Below are 20,113 nucleotides of genomic sequence, written 5' to 3' on the forward strand. Positions count from 1 at the left end.
ATTCTACTTTCTGTCTATGAATCTGACAGACTCCTCACGCAAGTGGAATCATCGAGTATTTGTCTTTTTGTGTCTGCCTTATTTCACTTAGCATAAGGTCCTCAAGGTTCATCCATGCTGTAGCATGTGTCAGAATTTCCTTCCTTTGTAAGGCTGAATAATATTCCATTGTACCTACATGCCACATTTTGTGTAGCCATTTATCCATCAACGGACACTTGGGTTGCATCTCACTGGGTTTTTTTTAGCTGTCAAATAACACATCTTGCCGCATGACAAGCACACCCACAACAGTTACTTAGGAGCTTCCTGGCTTGTTTGTTTCACTAGCCTCCTGTTACGATGTTAAACTCCTCCAAAGAAGTGCAACAGGAGTCCAACAGTGAAAAGACTCGGCCAAACACGTGGCTCAGTTATTCCTTTTCTTGCCCCACCTCAATTCATCGTGAGTGTCAGTGACTGCATTACAAAGACGGAAAACTAACACAGAGAGCTCACCTAAGGCCACCTAACAGAAAGAGACCCGGGATTACCCGCCTCTCATCCACTCAGAGGGACAAATGCCCTCCAAATACCAAATTCCACAAACTTCCCGAGTATCATCTGATTCCAAGAGATGACAGAAGACCTACTCAGAGTGTCAGGGAAGCAGAGTTTGCGTTTTAAGTGCCAGGCTCCACATGGATTTTCCAATGGACGTCAGAAGAGGAGTCTGCAGGGCCCCTCCAATAGGGCAGATGCAGGTAGTAGAGTGCTTTTTCTTTCATTCTCTCGTTTTATCATGCCAGCAATCCTGCAGGAGTGGGGGAATCATTATTCTGACTTTACACAAGGAAATTCAAAGAGGTTTAGACTCATGCTCAAATTCATGTGCCTGGAGAGTTAGTGGTGTGTCTGGGACAAGAATCCAGGCCCGTCTGGCTCTGGACTCCATGCTCCTTCTCACATACATGCTGTCCCCGGAATTTGGGGATGTAGGACAAGTAAGATCCCCAGGAGCTGGGTCTGTACTGTCCTGCAGTGTGTCTGAGCTACAAAAGGTCGACATGAACCCCTCAAGAACTTTGTATTGGAATTCTACAGAGCAGGGCAGGGAGGGAGGAGAGGGGGTTGGCTCTAGAGACACTGACACGTGTGTGCATGTGCACATGTGTGGGAGAGGCGTATATGTGCACAATTGCATGTGAGTGTGCACTCATCTGTATGTGTATACAAATGCATGTAAGGATGCCACATGATATGCATTCAACCCCCAGGTTAGATGCAGTGACCTATAGACACCCTTCATCTTTTAGAAAATGTACCATTATAAAAAGAAACTTGTATTTACCATAGTGGTTCTTAACATCCTGAGGGGTGACAAATTTTCTTGAGAATCCAGTAAACACTATGGACACTCTTCCCACATAAACTCACAATGACATGTTTGCTTATGATTTCAAAGGATTCTACGACCCTCTGGAGTCCACCCATGGGCTCCACATTCAGAAGCTTTAGACAGGGCCACCAAGTCCAAAGTCACCATGGCAACTGCCCAGTCCCCATTCATAGGGCTCTGGAAACATGCAGGCATATCCAATCGGCCATGAACATTGTCAAGACAGATGACCTTAATTTCAATCACAGTTGAAAGGCCCAATGAGAAATGGCTGTGTTGCCAACGAGACAGTCACCAGGAAGGGAAGAAGGTACCTGCAGTTCAAACCTCATCAGATTCATATTTTTTAAAGCCTCGGTAAGTCTGATTCAAGCAAACCCACCTCCTCCACCCACTGAAAGAATTCAGCCTTACCTTAAGTGTTGGGTCTTTATGAAACTATTTGTAAGACGTAAATGTGTTTCATTTTATTTTATAATCACTTTTTAAAAATATTTCAACAGTAAGAAATTAGTTTCTTAGAACTGAAATCCAGTTTATGATACTGAGCTCATAGGAAATCAAGGTTTGACTTTTAAGAGCTCAGCCTGAAACTGTTGCCCAGGGGACATCCAGGTCTGCAGTAGAGGAAAAGGCTCTGGGGCAGGACGCTGGAGACTGGATTCTGTTCTTCGCACCGCCCTCTAGTGGCAGCAGGGAGGGTGTACCAGGCATAGCCCCCCTCCTTGGTTCCTACTTTCCCCTTCTGCACTGAGAGACCTCTCCAGTTCCATCCAGATCTAATTCCATTGAGTCTTGAGTCTCGTGCTATATTTCCATCCTGTGTGTGCACACACACAGACGCATACGCGCGCGCGCACACACACACACACCCGTACAGGCTTCATAAGCTCAGCCAAGGCCAATGCCCAAGTCAGTAGTTTATTCCATTGGCAGCTTCTGGCTGACCAGATTGCCATCAATCAAAACTTCTGGGAAAGGATATAAAATGACTGGCATGGCTTTTAAATAAAACCACTAGAAAGAAAAACACCATCTATTCTGAGCTGAGCAGAGCCTCCTGCATTTCCGGTTCAGGATGGCCCAGAGCACCCACAAAACTGCAGGTGTGCAGGGACCAGGTTTGCCCCTGCCCATGGTGGTTCAGCCACGACGGGGAGAGGGTCAGGCTGCTCATCTTCAACACGAGAGAGGACCCCAGACCAACAGGAGCTCCAGGCTCTGGAACCATGGAATCACCATGAATCAATCAGTGACTGTTAGCAAGTGCAGGGGGACAATTCAGGGCAACCGTAAGATCCCTGGAACAGCGATGTGACATTGACAAGGAGAGTGCTCAAAGGGGCTGAAGCCTTTATGAGGCCAAGTCAGAGCTGCACTAACCCGTCCCACCTTTGTGAAACTAAGGGAAGCAAAGTAGAAAAAGAGGTGACACAAATAGGTCTAGTTTGGTCCATTTACAAAAACTGCTTATGCAAATGGTGGCCTCTAGATGGAATGATTTGGTTTCTTAGAACAGCTACAGCATTCTTGTGCTCTGTCCTTCCCCAGACTCTGCAGTTGTGTCAAGCAGTTAATGGCTTTCACCATCTATTCCTCTGTGTCCCCCTCACCCTCGAGGTAAATCACAAGTGTCTTCTGACCAGCAAGGGTATTTTTGGTTTGCAAAATGATGGAGCTACCAGCTGAGTGTTGTCTGCAGCGGAGGGGGAGAGGAGAAGAGTTCGGTTTGGCCAGTAAGGATTCAAAGCTTTACCCTTGCTCCTCAGAGCGTGGACAACAGGCCAGCAGTTTGTTAGAAGTGCAGAATCTGGCCCCCTCCCCAGACCTGCTGAATCAGAATCTGCATTATAAAATCATCTCCAGGCGATCCACGTGCATGTTAGAATCTGAGCAGCTCTGCTCTAGCAGACAAGTGTGGCAGACTGTCTTAGCGGTCGCCAACATCCCTTGCCTCCCCTTGTGAAGTGAGGTTGCCCATGTGACTTGCTCTGGTCTATAGGCTGCAAGTGGAAGGGATCCATGTCGTTTCTGGGCAGAAGCTGTCCAGTGTCAGTATGACCTTCATACTTCTCCCCTCTGCCACCGTGGCCAGCACTGTTCCAGCTAGTGGTGGCCCCATCACTCTGTGTCCTAGTGTGAGGACAACGACAACCAGGAGCAGAGCCTCCACACAGAATGCTTTGTTTCCTCAATTACAGTTCCCTGGTTTTCCCAGTTTGGGGTGTGAAGCTGAAAGATCATGGAACACAGCTCAGTGTAAGCCAGTCACAAGACTTCTCTGCAAATAAGTTTTTTAGCTCTCCAACTTCACTTAATTAACTAATTTCAGCAATCATTGTGAGGCATTTGCTATACGCCATGGACTGTGCTAGGCTTTAGGAACACAGAGGCAAACCAGACAACCACTGACCTGAAGGAGCTCTCACTAGAGCGGTGCAGGGGTGGGGAGGTGGTTGTTATGACCGGCACATGAGCGTTTACAACATATGTGCCTACTAGGTAGCAGGCACCACGCTGGGTGCTGGTGATGGAGGACTGAAGAAGGAAAAGCTCCCTGTGTTCAAGGAGTTTACGGTGTAGAGGGGAGTCAGGTCACAGGATGAGGATGAGATGGCCTGAGAGTGCGGAGTGACGGCTAAGACGTGACAAAACAGAAGCCCCGCCCACACGCTGAGGAGTGAAGAGGACCACTGTCCATCCATCAGGAGGTCAGAATTCCGCCAGAAGAGACAGGACATATATGCACATGCAAGGCAGAGGGACTGTGCTGGAATACTGGAGGAATACTGGAGGTGCAAATAGAGTCCTCTGAGGCCATAGAGGAAGGAAAGGTTACTGCAGCTGGGAAGGTGGATCCTGAGGAGGGGGATGTTGAACTGGGAATTTTACAATGGGTGCTGTGAGGGCAGTGAAGGGCCTGTTCTAAGCAGGGGAAGCTCTGTAATCCAGCGCATGGAGGACGGGAGGTAATGAGGCCTGTTTGAGGAGTGCAGAAGGGCCTGGAGAGGAGGGTGGCGAAACTGAAAGGGACTGGGCTGAACAGCAGGAAGAGATGAGAGGAATTAGGAAGAGATGCCTTTGGAGGCATCAAGTGTATGGTCTTTTTTTCTGTTTTCTCGCATTTAAGGTGACCCAGCTACACACTTTCTGTTCATCCACCGCCCTGTAACCACAGTGACAGGCAGAAGCACTTTACAAGATTAAAGGAACCACTTGAACCCAGGCAAAGCTGGCAGAGGCCTCTGAGGTTCACCTGCTCGTCTGCAGCAATGTCTTTAAGCCCACCTGAGCCAAGGTGGGGACATGAGGGAAGGAGGTGGCTACTGTTTATTTTTCCATTACTTAGCTGTTATCCTTCACCTCCTCACACCTTACACATGCCAAGCACCATTTCCCGGGTTCGAGAGGAACTGGGTCCTTCCTTCTTCTCCTCTGCATGCCTTGAAAGGTGAAACCCCACTACACTGGGCTGGGCTGGGCTGCAGCCCTGGCCTGGAGAAGAGATAGGCTGCTGAGGACTCCTGCTTCAGACCAGGGGGAGAAGCTTAGGGTTGTATGGCTGGAATGTGCCACTGCCCATTGGCTTTGGCTACACAGTGCTTCCTTCACCTACGAGGTGACTTACATCCATCACACATTCAAAGACTGCTGGTTTCTCTGGATTTGATCTTGCCTTTGAGGTCTGCTGGTTTTTTTTTTTTTTTGGTGAGGAAGATCAGCCCTGAGCTAACACCTCCCAATCCTCCTCTTTTTGCTGAGGAAGACTGAGGAAGACTGGTCCTGGGCTAACATTTGTGCCCATCTTCCTCCACTTTATATGGGACGCCTGCCACAGCATGGCCTGACACGCAGTGTGTCAGTGCGTGCCCGGGATCCGAACCAGGGAACCCTGGGCCGCAGCAGCGGAGCGTGTGCATTTAACCGCTTGCGCCACGGGGCCGGCCCCTAGGTCTGCTGGTTTTGAAAAGGAATTCAAATGACTTTTCCTATGAGTTTTCCTTTCATGGCTTTCAGTTTTACAGGAAACGGATATCTGTCTCCTCTGTATATATCTCTAAGGGGTTATAATCTGCTTTTTCATATCTGAAGTCAATTAACTACAACCTCTGTTTTTGTTATATTCGTAGCATTTAGTATACAAAAGAATCCACTTGTCACTTTTCAGAGGAAGTCAAGGACACTGGCTTTCACCTTGGGGATGAAATACAGATTTCATTAAAAGGAAAGATCTTTCATTCCAAAAGATCGAGTAGACAAGAACTTAAAGCAAAATGCCAGCTGCTTAAGTTTAGAACATTAAATTCAGCAAGGTAAAGGAACTTTTCTGAATACCACCATTTCTCATTTATGTGTAAATTTCAGAGATTCAAAACCACAGGAGAGAAGATTCATCCCAATTTGAACTTCAGGCAGAGTGGCCAACCGTCCTGATTTGCCCAGGACTAGAGGGTTTCTTAGGATGCAGGACCGTCAGGGCTAAAACTAGGAAAGCCTCAGGTCACCTGGGATGGCAGGTCACCGTAACTGCAGAATAGGTAAGGAAGTTCATGTCTCTTACATGACAAGCACTGGGCAGTCTGCTTCACCCACCTGGGCCTCAGGATCCTCAGTTGTAGAGTGAGAAGGTAGAACCAGGAGGTCACCCTCCTGTTAAACATGTTCTCTCTCTGAGCCGTGTGCTCCAGAGCCTTTTCTGAACTGTGCTTCTTTTTTCAGATAACTTTTCTTGAGATATAGTTCACATACCATAAAATTTTCCTTTTTACAGTTTACACTTCAATGGTTTTTAGCATAATCTCGGCACCACTTTTTTTCATTTCTGTTCCTCAGACTGGATTATCCCAATTCACTTATCTTTGCTCATTCTTTCTTCTGCCAGCTTGCCCTCTTGAGTGATTTTTTTTTCAAGTTATTGTACCTTTGAATTTATATTTAATTCTATTTAGTTCCGGAATTTCTATTTAGTTCTTTTTTTTATATAGTTTCTGTCTCCTTATTGACATTCTTTATTTGGTGAGACATCATTCTCATAATTTCCTTTACCTTTAGACATGGTTTCCTCCAGTTCTTTGAGCATATTCATAATAGCTTTAAATAGATTTAAAGTCTTTGTCTAGTAAATCTTACTTTCATGTTTGTTTGTCTCATAATTTTTTCTTGGAAACTGGGCGTTTTAAATAATATAATGTGATAACTCTAAAAATCAGACCACCTTCCCCCTCAGTTTGTTGTTGCTGCTGCTGTTCATTTGTTTAATGACTTTCTTGGACTAATTCTGTAAAGTTTGTATTCCCTTTCATCTAGGGCCACTGAGGTCTCTGCTTGGCTAGCAAATAATCAACTAATGATTGGGCACAGAGTCCTTAAATGCTGTGAAGCAGTAAGTTTTCTGCCCTTTGGCCTTGTGTGTGTGTTGGAGCAAACACAGCTCTATTATTACAGCAGTTTTCAACTCTGCCTTATCTTTTTCTCTCTACTTGCACAGGGCGTCAAGGTCAGCCAGAGGTGAGAGATTAGGGCCTTCTTGAGTATATATATATATATATATATATATATATATACTATATATATATATATATATACTATATATAGTATATATGTAGTAGTATGTATGTATATACATACATGTATGTATATATGTAGTATATATATATAGTATGTATGTATATATATATATATATATATACACCTCAGTTTGGTTATCTATTCACCAACTGAAGGACATTTGGGTTGTTTCCAGGTTTGGGCTATTACGAATAAAAGCTGCTATAAGCATTCAGGTATAGGTTCTTGTGTCAACATAAGTCTTCATTCTCTTAGGCAAAAACCTAGGAGTGGGATTGCTGGGTCATGCGGCAAATGTATATTAAACTTGATAAGAAATTTCTAAATGGTTTTCCAAACTGGTTGTGCCATTTTGCATTCCCACCAGCAACGTCTGAGAGTTCCTACTGCTCTGCACCCTTGCCACCACTTGGCATTGCCAATATCTTTTAACTTAGCCATTCTAGCTAGTATGGAGTAGCCTTTCAATGTGGTTGTAATTTGCATTTCCCCAATGACTAATAATGTTAAGCATCTTTTAATGTTCCTATTCGCCTTCCGTATATCATCTTTGCTGAAGCATCAGTTCAAATCTTTTACTCATTTTTAATTGATTTATTTGTTGTTATTATTGAGTTTTGAGAATTCTTTATATATTCCGAAGTTATGTTTTGATCTCAAATGCATAAGCCCTGCCCTGAGACTCGGGTATGCTCCCAGTGAGCATCTTGGCTCTATATAATGTTTTATATTTTATATAATATCTATATACATCCACATATACATACACACACATATACAGCTCCATAAGCAGTTTTCTTTTTCAATTTAGTTCAGGAAACATTTATTATGTCCCTATTAAGGCCTTGTACAAGGTACCAGGGAGCCAGAATTGAAGAGCATTTGGCCCCTACAATTGAAGAACTTTCAGTTTTAAGAAATGTAGTTTTAAGCTGGATTAAATTAAGAAATATATAAGAATGACTGCATGTAATACATCAGGTTCTTGTGTGTAAAATTAATTATTTTTTCAGACAAACAGTTGAAACATGTTCATTATGACTTTATAAAGGCTGTTAATTATCATTAGTAAATCCTTTCAGATTTACTAATCCTTTCAGAAATATGCCTCAATACAGCCCCTTGCCTAAAGTAGCATATATTCTGAAGGAAGACAGTTTGTATTAAAAGGAATGTGCTGCAATTTTAAATGGATATTCCTGTATCCATCAAATGTGATGACAGCCAAGTCATGTTCTCTTCAAAGACAAAGTACGACCACTCTGCACATCTCAGCACGCACCCTTCCCTGCCAAGGGGTGGTGTCTATAGAACAGCACAGAAAAATGTTTTGCTTAACTGCAGTATGACTATGTATCTGCAGAACTGCTGCAAGAATCTTCCCAAACACAGAGAAAATTAACTTTCAATAGTAACTTAAAAAGCATTTGCAATTTCTTAAAATCTTCTTACACGGAGTTTAAAAAATGGGACTTAGCAACTTTATTGTTTTTTTATTCACTGATTAAGACAATAAAAGTTGTGTTCATTTCAATATTAAGAAATTAAAACCTCCCTTGAGACTTGCTCTGCCCTGGAGTAGGTTACATCTGTCAACTGCAAACAGGCTGGCCAGCTTGCAAGCAGAGATTCTCCCTGGGGCTGCAATATGTATCACCCCATACTGGATTGTCTAGGGCTAAGAATTAAATGATTGGAATTTTTTTTTTTATTATCAAAGGAAACTAAAAATAGGACTGTAAAATAAAATATAAGCTATAAGAGAAAATGCATTTAGGACACATTTTGCTTTAATGCTTTAGCTTCCAGCCTCACATGGTCGAGAATATATGATGATGTTAAATAAAGAAAGAAAAGAAGCTTTTGTTAGTTTCCTCTAAAGCTTAAAAATGACACAGTGTGAGTAAATGGAGGACGGGCTGCAAAAGCCTGTTTCCCTGCGATACTGTCAGCGTGTGGTCTAGAAGCTGCAGGTGATGAGCATGCATTGCTTGCTAGTTGCAGGCAACATCATCTCAACTTCCAAGCAGGCATCACTGGAGGACTCTTGCTTCTTCAGTTCTTCTAATTGCTAATACAATAACAAAGGGAAAAATAAAACCCAAGTGGAGATAAGACGGAGGGGTCTGGATTAATGAAGACTCTCTATTCAGGCCGTTTAAGCTTCTTAGCAATGAAGTACAGTCAGAATTTGTTCGAGAGAAGAAAGGAAGGGTGGGAGGGAGGGAGGGAGGAAAGAAATGGGAAAATAAAAAAGAAAGAATCCAAGATAGGCTATGGGTGTTCTTTGCCAAAGCATAATTTTAATTTTCTTCAAGGCTCAGAACCAGTGGAAGAACTGGAACTCCCTCAAGAGAACATGGCAGGAACATAAGCTAATTATACAACTTAAATTTGGTAATACAATATATTTGGCATGCTTTCCGGTTAAGGCAACATAAACCCATGTTAACTGGAGTTAAGACAATGGTGCTATATATTTAAAGTAGCACTTTGCATCTCCAAGTATCAAAAATTCCTTATCATATCTCCAAGGGTTCTCAAGTAGACCATGTTTGTATAGACGTTAGTGACAAGAGGGGTCTAAGTTCTACTCCTGGCTCTACCAAACCATATGACCTTGAGGCTTGGCCTTCTCTTCAGCAAAATGGGGATAAGACACCTACCTCTCAGCACTGTTTTGAGGAATAGATGAGATTATATATTTGAAATAATATATCCCATTTCAGTAGCACTTGCTACTATGTTAGTTATTTTTGAAGATGTTATGATCTTTTTGGGCCCTTGGAACGTCACACTGCAAGAACTCGAGGTTGCGGGGATTATGCCCAGAGAAGGTGAGAAAATCAGCACCTGGTTAACTGAAGCTTCATTTCACCCTTTCCTGTTTTTCCCCGGCACAACCAAATGAGTGACTTAATTTTTCACGTCAGGCAGATTTTTGGTACTTTGAAGACACAGCCTGCAGACCAGACTTCCCACAGTGCTGGTGGCCCTTGGCCAAGCGTTCAGTCCGCACATGTACCAAATGTCACAAGTTGCACAGCAGTGGATGGGACTGGGAGTGCCACTGGGGAGAACCTGGACACAGGCTTTGGAGGATAATCTTTTTTCCTTTAATTTTCTCTATTAAGAAATACCTCGACGGACGTCTATTAAGACCCAGTAAAAATCCCGTGTTTCTGGAAGACAAGGAATAGAATGTGCGTGTTGGCAGAAGGGGTAGAGATGGAGAGGAGCTAAGACCCGACATTTCTCGAGTCAGGTACTGCCCTGCATGTGTTACTTACGCAAGCCTCCTAACAGCCCCTCTGATGAAAGTACTGTCATCAACTTCATTTCTACAAGGAGGACACTCAGCACAGAGAAGAGCGTGAGCTGCGATTTGAACCCAGGCAGCCCAACTCCTGAGCCCACACTCTTAACCACTCACTACAGCCGCCTTCTTAACTCAAAAGGATTCCTTGTCCACTGTGTGGCAATATACCTGGCCCAGGCTAGAATATTCACTCATATTATCTGTTTTCAATATGATGGAAGAGATGAACTTCAGCTAAAAATTTGGATGTTTTTATTACATATTCTCCTTTGAATACCCCTATAAAGATGTAAAATAAGACTGGCCCAAGTTAATCATCCTGAGAACCTTGATTTTTATACTTCTCCTGCCAGAGATGTGGCCATTTATCTCTGGCTTTTGTTTCCTATCAGTAAGCTAGTTCCCTGTTTGTAACGACACAGTTTTTCTGCTGTGCTCCTGATCTCATGGTTACCCTCGAAACAAAATTAGAATTTGGTGTAGAAGCTTGTCAGTGTGTCCAATGCTTTTTACTGAAAGTCTAATAAGTTTATATCTATTGGTTCTTCTTTGCAATCCTATCAATTCTCTCAAAGAATCTTTGCATTGTCAGAACAGCCTAAAGATTTAAGTGATCCCAGACAGAACTCTCAGAATTGATATCTAGTCAGGATTCAGAATGCAATCATCATAGGATGCAGAATAGGCATTAAAGTATAAGTATAACGAGCAAGGAAGAATTACAATAAAAATGCAAACTATCCTATGTGCCAGGTACTGTGTTGTTGATGACTTACACTCCATATTTCTACCCCTCACCATTTCCTGGGATCCAGACCCTTCTCTTTACTTGCTTACTAAATCTTGCCATTCACCCCACTACCCCCCAGAGCTTCAGACACAGAAAGTCCAAATCTGGAGCCATTATTCTTCCTCTCCCAAAGCTGTTCCTCCTCTCTAGTCCCCTCTCTTGGTACACGACATCATGTGCCGCCTATCCCTGAAGCTATCCTTCTCATTGCTATTGTCAACTGTCCCATCTGATGTCTCAGAGCAAATCACGTTTATCAAGCAAATCTTGACACTTCATCCTAAATGGTGCACGAATCCACCCCATCCTCATCGACACTTCCCACGCTCAGCCATCACCAACCTTTGCCTGGACTGTGGCCATAATCCCCCATCTGGTCTCGCTGACTCATGTCATAACCCTAAAATCTATCCCTCACTCTGACCATGGACCAAAGGGAGCTGATAAAAGGCTGTGACGACATGGGTGTGTTACATCCATGAAATATATAACTCTCGTTTATCACATTCACAAATGACACAAAGAAAAAGTCACATCTGACAGAGCAAGACTCAGGCCCATCCTCAGCATGAGTCTCACCTGGGTTCCTTGAGCTGGATATATTTCAAGGAGTTCTCACCTGGCCATAAAAGTAGGTCCAAACAACAAGATGTTTCAAAGAGATAAAGAAAACCTCTGCATGCTTCAAAGAAATCAAAGGAACAAGCACAGAGCAGGGGAGACACAGCTCCACGTGAAAAAAATAACATATTTTTGTGTTTGGGAGTAGGCTGTCAGCTTAACTTACTGCCAAGAGGGAAAAGTGGGTGCCTTGAAGATAAGTAAGCAATGTACAGAGGCCAAGGCAGAGGAGACAACGATGACACACTCGGCTGTGCCGCCCCCTATCTGCTGCTGACGTTCCTAAATAAGTGTTGGCCTATCTCCTCTTGGGCATCCCTGCACCACCTCTCCCCTCTCTGTGCTTTGACTACCTATCAGGATACCCCACTTACTTGCATGACCTTGGCCAAGTCACTTATCCTTTTGGTACTTCAATTCCCTTATCTCTAAAATAAAAATGACAATATATCACCTTGTAAAGGTGTTTGTTGGAAGTTCACAAAATGCTGTTTAAGAGGGTATTATTCCCATTTTCCGGATGAATATCAGAGGCTCAGAGAGGTTAAATGACTTGCCCAAGTTCACGTAGCTAACGAGTTGCCATGATTGTTGGATACCATACTCGCCCTGCCAGCTCGACTCTCTCTCAGCTCCTCTGACTGAGTACAGACATCCCCTCTCCCCTGGCCCTGCTCAACACAAGTGGATGAGTCTTGTTTCTAGCTCCAGCCTGGCCCATAGGCACCAGGCTGTGCCTGTCCCTCCACAAGGAATCAAATACGGTGAAAATCATTAACATTTCTCCTCCTTACTGGGAAAGAGCAGGAGACATGGTACTTAGTTCCTAGTGTCTTATTTTGATCCTGCTCAGTTCACTAGAAATGCACTCACTGCACAGAGCCTTACGCATGGAAAACAGTTAGCAAACAGCTCCTCTCTGTCACCCTTCTGTCCCTTGTGATCCATCACGTGTATGTGTGTGAGTGTGTGTGTGTGTGTGCGCCTGTGCGCATTTTCTCAGAGCTCACCTCTAAACCTCACCACTCTGCCCCCACTCACATCATTTACTCCAACGCTTTAATCCCCATCGGATGGTCAAAGTCTGCTCTAAAATAGTCATGGATATTGGGTCCTTAGGTGTCCAAGTCCAGGGAAGGAAAAGTGACAGCTGAGGTGTCAGGGTAAAAAGGAGAAAAAATGTAGGGCGTGGAATACACATTTTTATTCTCTTTTTAAGAATCTGGCACAGAACGCTCCCCTCCTTCCTGCCAGGGATGGAACAGTAGTGACTTGGCAACAGTCTCAAGCCAGATGTCACCCTCATCTGGTTGCCTTGGCTGGTTAGTTGTTTGGAATGAGCAGCCCAAACACGGTGCAGGCGGGGCTCCTGTGAGGCTGTGGGCGGCAAAGCTGGGTGACGGCCCTAGCAATGCCCTGATCCCTGGGGGTGGGGGACAGCACAGTTAACAAACTATTCTCTGCTCAGGAGCAGGGTCGGCACAAGGCAGAGGGCCCTTCAGAAGGGCACACCTGTCTATTCCCTCCTGGCTCTCCCAAGGGTGAGCTGTGTGATCTCGTTCCCCCAGCACTGGGGCATAGACATATCTTGCTACTTTACGAAGACAAGGCTCCTGGTGCATTTGGGATCCAGTCAACACTAAAGCAGCTCCTGCTCCCCACAGGTCTCTTCATCGGATGTACGATGTACACGAGACCACACTCCAGGAAACAGATGATAGGAGCAAAGCACGGCGCAGCCTCTATATCTGGGGTCCTGCGACCATTGCCCACTGCAGCTTGGCCTTCGTGGGCTTCATCCTGGCCGAGCTAAAGTCGTGGGGCACCCTTGGGGAAAAGCCACACTCTTGGGCAAACACACTAGTGAGGAGACACGTGGCTGCAGAACGGAGGAGGCAGAAAGCTGTGCCTGGGAGCAGGTACATGCCACATTCACAGTTTGGTGGCCAAATACTGAAGGGTGTCAGACAGAAGGGGATGGCCTCAGGGACCAAGTGTGTCCTCTGGAATGAGTCCTCTAGTGTCACCTGAAACCCAAGGCAGGTGCCTTTAGAACAAAGCTGAGCACCCAGACGTGTGTTTGTACACACATTAGTGTGTGATGGGAGGGCGGCGTGGGTAAACCTGCCAACAAGCCCATTTTGGTCACCATCTGCCGTGGAGAGCCCGAGCACCTGTCGGAAACAGCTGCTGATGGCAGATCATAGGTGAGGGAGGGAAGCAGCCCCACCCCGGGCTGGCCTATTGCAGGCAGCACGGCCTGTCCCCACAGGAATGCCAACTGCTCGCTCCGAAGCCCATCCTGATTGTAGGGGGTGTGATGAAATCCCGCGCTGCTCATTTACTTCCTCAAGGGGAAGGTGGGAGGAACGCCACTATCCTTGCCTCCCCGTACCAGGTATGACAGTTGCTTGTCACAGGGGCTGAGGAGAAATACATTCAGGATTTCCTGCTGGGAAAAGAAAAATTCCAGGGCAACTCTTCTCTGGAGGTCTGAGCTGAGAGACCCCACGGGGAAAATCCCTGCCGCCCTGTCTATGAGGAAGAACAGGAAACACCCCATTCTCCTGGCCCCACTGGGAACGAGATGTCCCACCTGTGTCAACCGGGGGCTGAGGGGACAGGTTGGAATGAGCATCAGAGGATGACGTGGCTCGGGGGTGGGTGCTCTGAAGCATTTTCTTTCAGGTAAACAAAGTTTACTTCATTAAGATAAAATAAAAACCTTTAATATTATAATAACTTGTAATGAAAAAGCTTTCTATGAGTTATGTACTCCCCACTCCCACCATGTTTTAAGTATTTGTCATGTTTTCAATGCTCGGTAGTTGCAGGTATTTTACTACTTTACTTTCTTTAACGCTCACAACAAGCCTGCATGGTAGGTGCAGGCTTTATCCCTACTCGCCACACTGGGGGACTGAGGCTGAAAGAGGCAACGTTCCTCACCAGGGACACACAGCCGGGACGTGCAAAGTGTGTCCCCCAAGCAGTTGTTTCGCGAGGCCTTAGTGAACACCCATGATTGTGCGAGGCACACACAGGCCGGGCCTCTGTGGGCCACAAACACACACAGAGCACATGCCATGGGCTCTTCTGGAAAGGTTTTCTCAGCAGAGCCACTGGACAGCCTTTCTCTCGAGTGTCAAAGCCAGCTGGAAGGCCCCTGTCCCCAGCAAGCAGTTCTGGAGCCCAGTCGGAAGTCCTCCCTGCCCAGGCTCACAGAGCCCTCCGCAGGCTCCCTTATCCCAGCACTGGCTGGGGGGGCCTTGGGGCTGAGCCACCCCAGGACCCACGGGGCCCTTCCACTGGCCTGGGAGCTCTGTGGGGGCAGGGACCACACCGTCGCAAATTCCAACAGGCGCACCACAAGCTTATTGCAATGCATCAGGTGTCACGTCTACCTCCTCACACGGCACAGGGGGACTTTTTCTTGTGGGCTGGGTCGACGTCATTTTTCTCCTGGGATGTCACCCAGAGAGGAACCTTGCTTCCGGAATCGTCACAGCTGCTTCTCCCTGTCTGCTGACTGGTGTTTCTTTCCTCTCAGGCTGCCAAGCTTCCAGAAGCTTCACTGGTGCCTTTAGAGGGCCTTCCTCAAACCAGTCCCAAGACATTTCAATCTGTGGTTTCTAATTTGTAGGGGCCGGTAAATAAGAATCTCAAGCTTTACATGTACGTGTGCCTAAAACCAGAGCCACACAGGGGTGGAGTGTCCTGGCTTTAGCGAGGGACCCGGTGAATGATCTTGTGGTTGCTCAGAAGCTGTTTTCTCTTCTGGTTTTCAGACACTTGAGACCACTCTGTCACTTGGGAGGTACTTTGGCCATGGGTTCAGTGGCCAAGGACGTGGTAGGTGTGGCATTCTCTTTGTTTCTCAGAAATAAACTCCTCCAAACAGCAGGAAGAACCAGGCTCATCACCAATGTCAGGGCCATCCAGCAGAGGGAAAATACAATTCTGTGTTTAAACCTCAAGTTTGGAAAATTCTCAACTGATTCCATATTGCAAAACAAGGTAACTACAACTAGCACTCAAAAGTCTCACTCTAATCCTCTTAAAAACAGCTTGGTCACCCACACCTAAACCTTTTGTAAAAGGGGCATTTCCGGACACAAAGGTGATCATGCTGCTGTGGGGACAGCGTTTCCATCGCTGATGCTCCTTCACTACCTCTGTCCCTCTCCCACTGCTCCCCACAAGCCAGGAGCGTCTTGGGAAAGTAGGATATGGGCGCCTGGCTTCCAGGTGCCTCCAGGGAGCATCACGGGCTATGGGAGGGTCCTAGGGGGTTCTGAATGCTTGCTCCTTCCGATGATGTCGCACAAAATGCAGCCTCAGGGCTCTCCTCCCTGGGGAAAACTGGGCAAGAGGAAGCTGTAATTGGAGGAGAGACTTCAGGCCCAGCAAGCAGCTAGTGGCTGTTGAGGACCAACCCCAGCTGGTGCTGCCCTTAGCATGAGAGGCCTCTCAGGGCTCTCTCTCCCCCGAGTCAGGCAGGAGCTGGAATGAGAGGGCAGGACTCTTCAGGGTAGGTTGACCCCACTAGAGCTCCCCTTAGTTTGGGGGCAACTCCTCAGCCAAACGCCCAGGGATGGTGGGGCACAAACGCACAGCACAGCCCGGGGTAATGGGAATCGCACAAGGCGTGGACAGCAGACCCCAGCCATGTCAAAGCTCAAAATGCACTCAGATGGAAGAACTATGGGAGCCTGAGCAAAGAGCTTCCCAAGTTCAGGGCCTCCATTTTATTTTGTTATGCTAAAATATATATAACATAGCATTTACCATTTTAAGCATTTTTAAGTGTACAATTCAATGCATTAAGTACATTCACATTATTGTACAACCATCACACTATCCATTTACAGAATCTTTTCATCATTTCAAAGAGAATTCTCTACCCTTTAAACAATAATTCTCCATTTCCCCCTTTCCATAATCCCTGGTAATCTCTATTCCACTTTCTGTCTCCATGAATTTGTCTGTTCTGGCTACTGCATATAAGTGGAATCATGCAATATTTGTCCTTTGATGTCTGGTTTATTTCACTCAGCATAATGTTTTCAAGGTCTATCCACGTTGTAGCATGTATTAGAATTTCATTCCTTTTTTAAGGCTGAATAATATTCCATGGTATATATACAACATTTTGTTTAATCTGTTCATCTGTTGATGGATACTTGGGTTGTTTCCACCTTTTGGTTATTGTGAATAATGGTGCTATGCACATGGGTGTACAAATATCTGTTTGAGTCCCTGCTTTCAATTCTTTTGGGCATATATCTAGGTGTAAATTGCTAGATCATATGGTAATTCTACATTGAACTTTTTGAGGAACCACCAAACTGTTTTGCACAGTGGCTGCACCAATTTACATTCCTTCCAGCCATGCACAAGTGTTCAAATTTCTCCACATCTTCACCAATACCTGCTATTTTCTCTTTTTTTTTTTCTTGGTGACAAAGATTGGCTCTGAGCTAACATCCCTTGCCCATCTTCCTCCATATTTTGTATGTGGAACACTACCCCAGCATGGCTTGATGAGTGGTGTGCAGGTCTGCGCCCAGGATTCAAACCTGCAAACCCTGGGCTGCCGAAGCAGAGTGCGTGAACTTAACCACTATGCCACCAGGCCAGCCCCTTCCATTTTTTTTAATAACAGCCATCCTAATGGGTATGAAGTAGTATCTCCTTATGGTTTTGATTTGCATTTCTCTAATGACTAATGATGTTGAACATCTTTTCATGTGTTTATTGTCCATTTGGAGATCTTCTTTGGAGAAATATCTATTCAAGTCCTTTGCCCATTTTTGAATTGAGTTGTTTTGTGTTGTTGAGTTGCAGAAGTTCTTTATATATTCTGGATATTACTCCCTTATCAGATATATAATTTGCAAACATTCTCTCCCATTCTGTGGGTTGTCTTTTCACTCTCTTGATAGTGTCTTTTGATGAACAAAAGTTTTTAATTTTGATGAAATCCAATTTATTTATTTTTCTTTTGTTGCCTGTGCTTTTGGAGTCATGTCCAAGAAATCATTGCCAAATCCAATGTAGATGTGTCTTTAATCCACTGCAAACCCAATGAAGATTTTCCTCTTTTTTTCTTCTACAAGTTTTATAGTTTTAGCTCTTAAGTTTAGGTCTTTGATTCATTTTGAGTTAATTTTTATATATGGAGTAATGGAAGGGTCCAACTTCATTCTTCTGCACTTACAGTCAGTCACAAAACCGAATACTCAGTTTTCCCAGTACTATTTGTTAAAAAGACTGTCTTTTCCCCATTGAATGGTCTTGGCATTCTTGTCAAAAAACAATTGACCAAATATATGAGGGTGCAGTCTTCCTTTTGAATTGCCCCTTACCCTTTTCTTTTTGCCACCACCTCAGCAATGTGACTCCCCTGAAAGTGTGATAGCTGCCCATCCCCTACATCTTCCAACCATATCATTATTGCCTCCAGGCGGCAGCCCCAAAAAGCAGATGCACCATTCAAAATCAGCACAGATCAACAGAATTCTCTCTCTCTTCTCCCATATCTGTTCCCACTCCGGTTTTCCCTATCTCAGTTCCAACACCAGCCATATAAGGGGAAACCTTAATGTTATTCTTAGCCCCAACCTCGCTTACTCATCACTTGTAACCACTACTCTCCCACACACAGACTGAATAAGTCATAGGTCATGAAGTCCTCCTAATCTCACCTCTGATGTTTTTCTTCAATCTATTTCCTCCCTTCCATCCTCCCCACCACTGCCTTAATCCGGGCTCCTTCTCTCATCATTTCTCACCCTTAACTCATCTCCCTGCCCTGAGCCCCACTCAGCTTCAGCCCAGCCTCCACAGTTCCTCAGTTGATCATGTAACATGCAAATTTGACTTTGTATCTGTTGCTTAAAGTTCCTCAAAGTTCCCCACTTCTAGGAAGACAGTCTATCACACCCCCGCCCCACACACACAACCTAACACACACAATGCTTTAGAGACACTGAAACTGCTGCTGGTCCCTAAACAATCCATTTTAATCCTCATGCCTTTGTACATTCCTTTCCTCTTGTCAGGGAAGTCCTTATTCCCATTGTCCAGCTTATTGTTCCAAAGCAGCTCAAATATCGCCTCCTTTGTCACAAGTTCTGGATTACCCCTCAAGACCATCTGAAGCAGAACTGGTTGTTCCTTCATACGTGTTGCACATCCCTTGTAGTTTATCAGTAACAACAACGACAATAATAATCAATGCTACCACCACCATCACCACCTCCACGACCATTGACTACAGGCCTCTGGTGTTTCAGCACTAAGGAGGACACTTGTAGAACACTTATCACAGCAACAGCACACTCATTTGTTCTCTCGCCCATTTCTTCCCTAGACAGTGAGAGGTTTGAGGACAGGGACTGCTCTCTACTCATCTTTGCAGCCCCAGCACAGGATCCAGCACCCAGCAGGTGCTAATACATGTTTGCTAAATAAAGAAATGACTTCAAGCTCCTCCTTTAAAGTTTTGCAGCCCTTGGAAAATTCCATGGTTTGGGCAGCTGCTCATGTCCTCTGTGCAAATAGGCAGTTTATCAATCCAAAGGTTGGCAGCAGATCTGCTGAGCCGAACTCAGTCCTCAGGCTTTTTCCCAGAACCATCCCTCTACTCAAGCGGAAGCCGCATCTGACTCTCTTGATAGGAGCTTCTGCCAGGGAGCTGGACTCCACGCAGCCCTACCATCTCTAATGCTATTTGAAAAGCAAATTCAGAAGCAATGGTGATATTTTTTGCCTTTAACAACAAGACAACTCCTTTGACACAATAAGGTTAAGAAAGAATAGAAAAACCTCATACTGCTTTTTCTTTCAGCAGAGTTGAAAAAAATCCCCAATCTCCCAGTTCCAGCTGGCAGACCGCTGGACTCTCAGCTTCCGAGGAGAAGGGGAGCGGAAAGATCAGCCCTCAGCAGCTGAGAACTTATTTTTGGCTGAGCAGCTGGTAGAGGAATTGCTGGCACCAGGCAGCATCTCCGCTGCACAGCATGCAGGGGCACCAACATGATCTGGGCAGAGCACCCCTGGCTGGGCCTGGGCACCCTGCTCTTGCACTGACAGTGACAAAGCAATCCCAGTGGTCAAGGGCCTTCTGAGAGACCTTTCAAGGAGAAAGGGGTGCTCAGCCCCCCAAAAAGGAGACTCCAGGAGAACTTCACTGCCAGCCTCAAAGGAAGCTCTCTTTTGGAAAAGGGGAGAAGACCTGCTCTGTCCTGCTCTAACCCTGAGATGAGGACAGTGGGGGGAATTACATAAAGACAGGATTTAGCCGTTTCATTACGAAGGAAAACTCCCCTCACACAGAGGTCTCTGATGGCGGAACGGGTTGCCCAGAACTGTTCAAATAGAGGCTGACTGACTGACTGCTTGCCAGGAATTTCACAACAGGGATCCCTGGAGG

The 20,113-nt window shown here is 45.3% G+C and overlaps 1 protein-coding gene across 4 annotated transcripts in view; it reads right to left on the minus strand.

Annotated features, from left to right (window-relative positions):
- Positions 1-20,113, minus strand: part of MSRA (methionine sulfoxide reductase A) — a 405,431-nt gene that overhangs the window by 10,154 nt on the left and 375,164 nt on the right. Inside the window, exon 7 of one of the 4 annotated variants that reach the window (XM_058550412.1) lies at positions 7,890-9,017. The exons of the other annotated variants lie outside the window; for them this stretch is intronic. Within the exon in view, the coding sequence (XP_058406395.1) occupies positions 8,907-9,017 (111 nt within the window). The 3' untranslated portion in view covers positions 7,890-8,906. Of the gene's footprint in view, positions 1-7,889; positions 9,018-20,113 lie in introns of those variants that run through there. 4 annotated transcript variants of the gene reach the window in all.

Source organism: Diceros bicornis, chromosome 11 (genome assembly GCF_020826845.1).
Source record: "Diceros bicornis minor isolate mBicDic1 chromosome 11, mDicBic1.mat.cur, whole genome shotgun sequence".
Classification (NCBI taxonomy): domain Eukaryota; kingdom Metazoa; phylum Chordata; class Mammalia; order Perissodactyla; family Rhinocerotidae; genus Diceros; species Diceros bicornis.